Source organism: Electrophorus electricus, chromosome 6 (genome assembly GCF_041902795.1).
Source record: "Electrophorus electricus isolate QZ-2024a chromosome 6, ASM4190279v1, whole genome shotgun sequence".
Classification (NCBI taxonomy): Eukaryota; Metazoa; Chordata; class Actinopteri; order Gymnotiformes; family Gymnotidae; genus Electrophorus; species Electrophorus electricus.
The window spans coordinates 23,904,556-23,912,055 of record NC_137502.1 but is presented as its reverse complement, the minus strand read 5'-3'; the positions used below and the strand labels follow the sequence as shown (position 1 = coordinate 23,912,055).

At 44.7% G+C, this 7,500-nt stretch overlaps 1 protein-coding gene across 3 annotated transcripts in view; it reads left to right on the top strand.

The window, feature by feature from the left end:
* The window catches only part of LOC113577449 (uncharacterized), a 32,608-nt gene that overhangs the window by 19,311 nt on the left and 5,797 nt on the right, over positions 1-7,500 (top strand). For 2 of the 3 annotated variants that reach the window (XM_081716037.1, XM_027010095.3), the window contains exons 4-8: positions 2,238-2,492; positions 3,315-3,375; positions 3,559-3,689; positions 6,237-6,356; positions 7,071-7,184. In XM_081716037.1, the coding sequence (XP_081572163.1) occupies positions 2,238-2,492; positions 3,315-3,375; positions 3,559-3,689; positions 6,237-6,356; positions 7,071-7,184 (681 nt within the window). The remainder of the gene's footprint in view (positions 1-2,237; positions 2,493-3,314; positions 3,376-3,558; positions 3,690-6,236; positions 6,357-7,070; positions 7,185-7,500) is intronic. The other variant, XM_081716038.1, reaches the window with a different exon arrangement.

Genomic DNA, 7,500 nt, shown 5'->3' with positions numbered 1-7,500 from the left:
TGTATATGTAATTGTGTGTGTGTATGTAATTGTTTGTGTGTGTGTGTGTGTATATGTAATTGTGTGTGTGTGTGTGTGTGTGTGTGTGTGTATATATATGTAATTGTGTGTGTGTGTTTCTCTCTCTCTCTCTCTCTCTCGCTCTCCAGTTTTCTGGTCCCAGTTTTGAAGGACAAGCAGAACATAAAAACAGTACAGAGCAGGGACACATTGTTGCACACTTGACCCCTCTGATCAGTTTCTCCTCTCCCCGTGACGCAGGCCTAGTGATTGTGCTACAGTTTGGCATCTGGAGAACGGCCCAACTGTAGGTCATATCCTGGCCTCACTACCCAATCAGAAATACGATCAGTGGTGGGGAATGACTGTGGCCAATTAGATCCCACAGTAAATTGTAAGTTGTGTGTTTATCTGTGAGAGTTAGAGAGAGAGAGAAAGAAAGAGAGAGAGAGAAAAAAGAAAGAAGAGAGAGAAGGAAAGAGAGATGCCATGATTTTCATGTCCATATTTTTGCATGAGTAAGTGTAATTTTGCAGTGGTTTAGCCACTTTGCGTAAGTGCTGCTGTCCAGTACCACTGGAGAGTTATGCGTCCATTCCATTAAATGTCCATGAGTGGCAGCTCTCTTCTCCCTGGTACTCAGACACACTACAGTGGTAATAACAGCCACAGGGTAACACAGGGTAAGGACACAGGGTAATACAGGGTATAGCCACAGGGTAGTACAGGGTAAAGACACAGGGTAACACAGGGTAAGGACACAGGGTAATACAGGGTATAGCCACAGGGTAGTAGAGGGTAAAGACACAGGGTAACACAGGGTAAGGACACAGGGTAATACAGGGTATAGCCACAGGGTAGTACAGGGTAGTACAGGGTAAAGACACAGGGTAACACAGGGTAAGGACACAGGGTAATACAGGGTATAGCCACAGGGTAGTACAGGGTAAAGACATGGGGCAGTACAGGGTAAAGACACAGGGTAGTACAGGGTAAAGACACAGGGTAGTACAGGGTAAAGACACAGGGTAATACAGGATATAGCCACAGGGTAGTACAGGGTAAAGACACAGGGTTAAGACAGGGTAGTACAGGGTAAAGACACAGGGTAGTACAGGGTTAAGACAGGGTAGTACAGGGTAAAGACACAGGGTAATACAGGGTTAAGACAGGGTAGTACAGGGTAAAGACACAGAGTACTACAGGGTTAAGACACAGGGTAATACAGAGTAAAGACACGGGGTAGTACAGGGTAAAGACACAGGGTAGTACAGGGTTAAGACACAGGGTAATACAGGCTAAAGTCCATCCACTGTTCAGCATGGAGTCAATGCTGAAAGGGAAATTTTGTTGCCAGATAGATGTGTTTGTACCTCCATCTGCACTTCATGAGTGAATGCAAAAAGGATACTGGGTCTGGACTGTGTGTGTGTGTGTGTGTGTGTGTGTGTGTGTGTGTGTGCGTGTGTGCGTGTGTGCGTGCGTGCGTGCGTGCGTGCGTGCGTGCGTGTGTGTGTGTGTGTGTGCGTGCGTGTGTGAGGTTTAGTGATGATAACGTATCTGTGTTTGCACACCTTCATCCTCCCCTGCTTTCATTTCTTTGTTGTTCAGCCCCAATGATCTCATTTACCCCACCAAGATTCTTCCTAGTCTCTCTCTTTCCATCTTTCTCTCTCCCTCTCTTTCTCTCATACTTTCCCTGTTGCTCTCTCGTTCTGCCTCTTCCTCTTTCATCTCTTTCTTTGCGTCTCTCTTGCTCCCTTTCCCTCTCTCTCTTTTTCCCCGTCTCTCTCTCTCTCTGTCTCTCTCTCACACACACACACACACACACACAGAAACAAACAGATGCAGTATTTCGTGCAACTGAGAGGGGATTAATGATAAGATGGAGTTTATACTCTCTAGAAAGCCCTCTTTATTCAAAGCATACTCTGAGTCTTTCTCTTGACCACACACACACACACACACACACACACTTACAAAGTGGAAAAAAATGAATCTTTATCTTTTGTATTTATTTTTTATTTTTCTTTGTTTATCTTTGGCACTTTTTCTCTGTACTATTTTGTTTTACAGTCTTTTGTCTTTATGCGAGCATTAGTGTCATGTTAGATATCTTCTCCTTTATTTTCTGGCATCTTTGAAAGTGCCCTTTACTGCCCTTCTTATCTCAACAATCGCCATTGTCATTATTGGTCATCAGCAATGAAGCTCGGACTCTCTGTCACCCCCCTCAGGCCAGGAGGAGTTGATAGCGCGTGTGCTACTGTCATCCATGCTAAACCCTGGCGAGCAGTGGCAGACATATCGGTACCACGGGCATCAGCTGAGTCTGGAGTACCGGCTGCGCTTCCGGTGCCATGGCAACTACTATGGGCCGTTGTGCAACCAGTTCTGCCGCGCACGCGATGACTTCTTTGGCCATTTCAACTGCGACGCGACTGGCAGCAAGGTGTGCAAGGATGGCTGGGCGGGGCCAGAGTGTCGTCAGGGTGAGGCCGACTCCTCCTCCACACATCCAGGGGTGGGAGGGGCACCATGAGGGGTCAGTGGGCCTGGAAGCTATGGTCCACACGGGCACGGGTGGTTTTGCAGTTTTGTGACTGAGGTTGTGGGGGATCTCAGGCAACTGCAACGTGGGTCATGGCGAAGGCCCCGCGGAGTGACTTTGGGCCGAGGTTGGACGTGAAGACTGATGCAGACTGCATGGCTACAAAGTCTCGGGGTGTTGCTCTTCCTGTTCTAAGTTCCAGAATTCGAATCACACCAAACTAAGCTTTAAAAGGGAATGGCTGCAAAAGTGTGTGGCGGATGATGACATCACCCTTAATTGCCCCTCTCTGCCGTTTCCTGTCCAACATCAGTCATCATTTCCTGCCTGTGATGACTGATGTTGGCAGAACTCGCGAAGCATCAACATTAGTGCCATATCCCTCAATTTTAAAGCACAAATGTTCTTGTAACACACTCCCAGACACAACCATGAAGGATACAGAGTTTAAATTACCAAGTTACCAAGGTTTGCCCACTGTTCATACGTTAAAAGTGTCCCATTATATAGGAAAACTTTGATGTTTTGTGGATCAACATTGACAGTAAAACACTGACTAATGTTAGCACTTCTTTGGCTGGTTCTGATTAGAATAATGAGTCACTGGGTCATGGAAAGTTGGTCTTTTTTCTGTTTTTCTGTTTATGCTATACTAAACTTTGTGTGATTTGGCGCCTATGCTGTTTATAGTGTTGCTGATCTGAGTTGACACCAATGTTCTGTCAATCTATTTGTGTGTGTGTGTGTGTGTGTATCATTGCAGCAATATGTAAGCAAGGATGTAATCTGGCCCATGGTATGTGCAGTCTTCCTGGAGAATGCGAGTGAGTCAAAAAAATAATAATAATAATAATTATAAAATGTCCACAATGCTCCCACAGCATCTATCTGTGTGCCTGCTTAACATTTCCTGTCTCTTTGTCTCTCTGTCTCACACTTTCTCTGTCTATCTCTCTCTGTCTCCCCCCCCCCCCCCACACACACACACACTCCCTCAACTCTCGCAGGTGTCATTATGGCTGGAAGGGGGATCTCTGTGATGAATGTGAGACATTTCCTGGTTGTGATCATGGCACCTGCACTGAACCCTGGAAATGCGTGTGTGACACCAACTGGGGTGGCCTGCTCTGTGACAAAGGTGAGAGGAGAAAGGTGTGTGTGTGTGTGTGTGTGTGTGTGTGTGTGTGTGTGTGTGTGTGTGTGTGTGTGGGTGTGTGTATGTATGTGTGTGTGTGTGTATGTGTGTGTGTGTGTGTGTGTATGTATGTGTGTGTGTGTGTGTGTGTGTGTGTGTGTGTGTGTGTGTGTGTGTGTGACCTAAATTGTGTGTATTATGTATATAAATATATATGTTGTGAGTATGCATTACTTTTGGTCTCCGTGATCGTACAAGCTTGCTTCAGTTGGCAGCTACACATAACGCCCTTCACAACAGCGAGGCCTTTTGCGCAACATTCTGGCGAGCTGTGCTCCATTCTGTGTGCACGGTGCGGAGCGCACCCACAGTGCTGCTGGCCAGGGGTGGAGCCAGGGGTGGGGCTCTAGTAGGGTCTCAGGGCCTGTAAGCTGATATACTTAGCTAAACAGAACAGGAGATGGGGCACTGCTTTAGAGACAGGGGAGTGGACCAGGCTCCCGTAAGTCTGTGTCTCCCCATGAGGGCCCATTTACACACACACACAAACCAGCCTCTGCTGGTCAGTGTGAATATGTAACATACCCTGCCTGGCCAAAAAAAAGGTCACACACTCTAAAATTTCGTTGGACTGCCTTTAGCTTTGATTACGGCACACATTCGCTGTGGCATCGTTTCCACAAGCTTCTGCAGTGTCACAACATTTATTATCGCTGTGGCATCGTTTCCACAAGCTTCTGCAGTGTCACAACATTTATTATCGCTGTGGCATCGTTTCCACAAGCTTCTGCAGTGTCACAACATTTATTACTGTCCAGAGTTACATTAATTTTTCCCCAAGATCTTGTATTGATGATGGGAGATTTGGACCACTGCGCAAAGTCTTCTCCAGCACATCCCAAAGATTCTCAATGGGGTTGAGGTCTGGACTCTGTGGTGGCCAATCCATATGTGAAAATGATGTTTCATGCTCCCTGAACCACTCTTTCACAATTTGAGCCCAATGAATTCTGGCATGGTCATCTTGGAATATGCCCTTGCCATCAGGGAAGAAAAAAATCCGTTGATGGAATAACCTGGTTGTTCAGTATATTCAGGTAGTCAGCTGACCTCATTCTTTGGGCACATAATGTTGCTGAACCTAGACCTGACCAACCGCAGCAACCCCAGATCATAGCACTGCCCCCACAGGCTTGTACGGTATGCACTAAGCATGATGCCTCTCTTCTTACCCTGATACGCCCATCACTCTGGAACAGGGTCAATCTGGACTCATCAGATCACATGACCTTCCATTGCTCCAGAGTCCAATATTTATGCTCCCTAGCAAATTGAAGCCGTTTTTGCCGGTTACTTTCACTGACAAGTGGTTTTCTTAAGGCTACACAGCTGTTTAGTCCCAATCCCTTGAGTTCCCTTCGAATTGTGTATGTAGAAATGGTCTTACTTTCACTATTAAACATGTCCCTGAGTTCTACTGTTGTTTTTCTATGATTTGATTTCACCACACATTTAAGTGATCACCGATTCCTTCCTCGAAGATGATGTGTCCCCACTGTCCTTCCACTTTTGACTAATGCGTTGGACAGTTCTTAACCCGATTTTAGTAGTTTCAGCTATCTCCTAAGATGTTTTCTATGCTTGATGCATGCCAATAATTTGACCCTTCTGAAACAGATTAACTTGTTTTCCACGACCACAGGATGTGTCTTTCGATATGGTTGTTTGAGAAATGAGAAGCTAATCACTGCATCAGTTAGGGTTAAATAACTTGTTGCCAGTTAAAACATAATCACCCATGCAGTAATTTTCCAATGGGAGGCTCTTGCCTATTTGCTTAGTGAAATCCAGGTGGTGACCTTTTTTTTGGCCAGGTAGTGTATGTGCTCTGAGACACATTTGATTTTGGATGAACTCTGCCATTGTAAACACATGTTTACCTTTGTAATCAACCCATTTATGCTTTAGAATTGTTTTTATTTTCACTTTGGGTTGCCAGGTCAACAATTAACGATCGACAGCATTCTCTGTCATAAAGCTCACCATTTATTTTAACATGAACAAAATGTAGCAAGATCTGAAACGTAGCATTTATTTACATGTAAATGTTTTCATTTTAGATTAAGATGGTAAAAGATGCTAACTTTGAGCTTTCTGCTTTGGGGTCTTGTGCTGCCACGGCAACTGCTATGGTCCTGCACAGCTGGGTACTATGGCATAGTGCACTGGGAGGAGGTGTGGTTGGTGTATGTGGTTTAGACACATTGTTGTATTAACATGCTAATATGTGTCTCAAACCGACCACTTAGTGGTTTGGATAGTCAGATTTGGATGCATTTACATAAGCATGTGTGTAATATTCCTCATTTATGTGGATAATCCCTATTCAGACATAATCCAGATACTCAAAACATATTACATAACCAAGTGTAAAATAAGGAGAGGACTATCTCTACAGCAGTATAGCAAGAATATTTCTAATTTTTAGATGCTGAGACATGACCGTTCCATACTAACATCCTAAATCTCTCTCCCTCTCTTCCTTTTCAGACCTGAATTACTGTGGAAATCACCTGCCCTGTAAGAACGGTGGGACTTGTATCAACACAGAACCAAATGAGTACCAGTGCGTGTGCCAGGAGGGTTTCCTCGGCCGCAACTGTGACATCGGTGAGTGTCACAATTTTAAAGTAAAAAATGCACCTGACGGCCCCCGTTGTCAGATTTGAATTAGCCCAGTTAGCCCTATATGCCTGGGTTGGCTCTGCTGGTGAGAGTGCCTTTCAAATCCTACATAATCTCATCTTTGTACTGCTTGAATTCACCTGAATTCATGTCTTTGATGTCTGCCAGCCGGTGTAATTGCTGAAGTTATATGTAGCCTGTACCCCTGTGTGATGTCACATCTGTGATCACATGGATTTGTCCTGGGAGGCCATATCCTCTGAAAGACACCTGATTTCCTTTATTAATTAGTTGCCATAGCTGAAGGCAGGATCTACTCAGTGAAATAAAGATTTTTGAAAAAGAACAAGGCCCGCCCCATTGGGACAGCTTTTGGGGAACAAAATCACGCCCCACTGGGACAGCTGACCCTAAAGCATTTTAAAAGTAAAAAAGCAAAATTACACAGACTGTGGCAAAATAGAGGGGTTGCTGATTTAAGATGCAGTGGCAGATAAGAAATGAGCATATATTCAGATAAGTAAATAGGTCCATTGGCTTTCCTAAAAGAGGCCTTTCCTAAAAGAAGGCCTTTCTCAAACTTCATGCTGATTCATTTCATAATGCTGTCAGTTCTGTAAAAGAAGTCCTTGTTCTTCTTACTCTCTTTCTTCTCTCTCTCTCTTTTTCTCTCTCTCTCTTTTTCTCGCTCTCTCTCAGTGGAACACGCATGTCTCTCTTCTCCTTGTGTGAATGGAGCCACATGTGTAGAGAACCAGAGCGGCTTCAGTTGTCTGTGTGCAGATGGATGGACCGGACTCACCTGTTCAGATGGTACAGCATGCACACATACGCACGTACGCACTCACACACACACACACAGACGCACCACACCTGTTTATCCTCTTTAATCAGAAGCAGTTGACATTTTCACTGCTGACTGGAGATTCTCATTAGGACTTCACCAAAATAGCACTGTTTAATGTGGAATATAAACAATCAACAATCACACAAAACACACACACAGACAGGATATAGACTGGCCGTGACGTAATATCCTTGTTACTGTTCATCAATGCAAATAGTGGTTGTGCGGACAAGTTTTAGCCTGAGAAATTGCGGATGTGTGTGCATTTTTGTGTATGTTTAG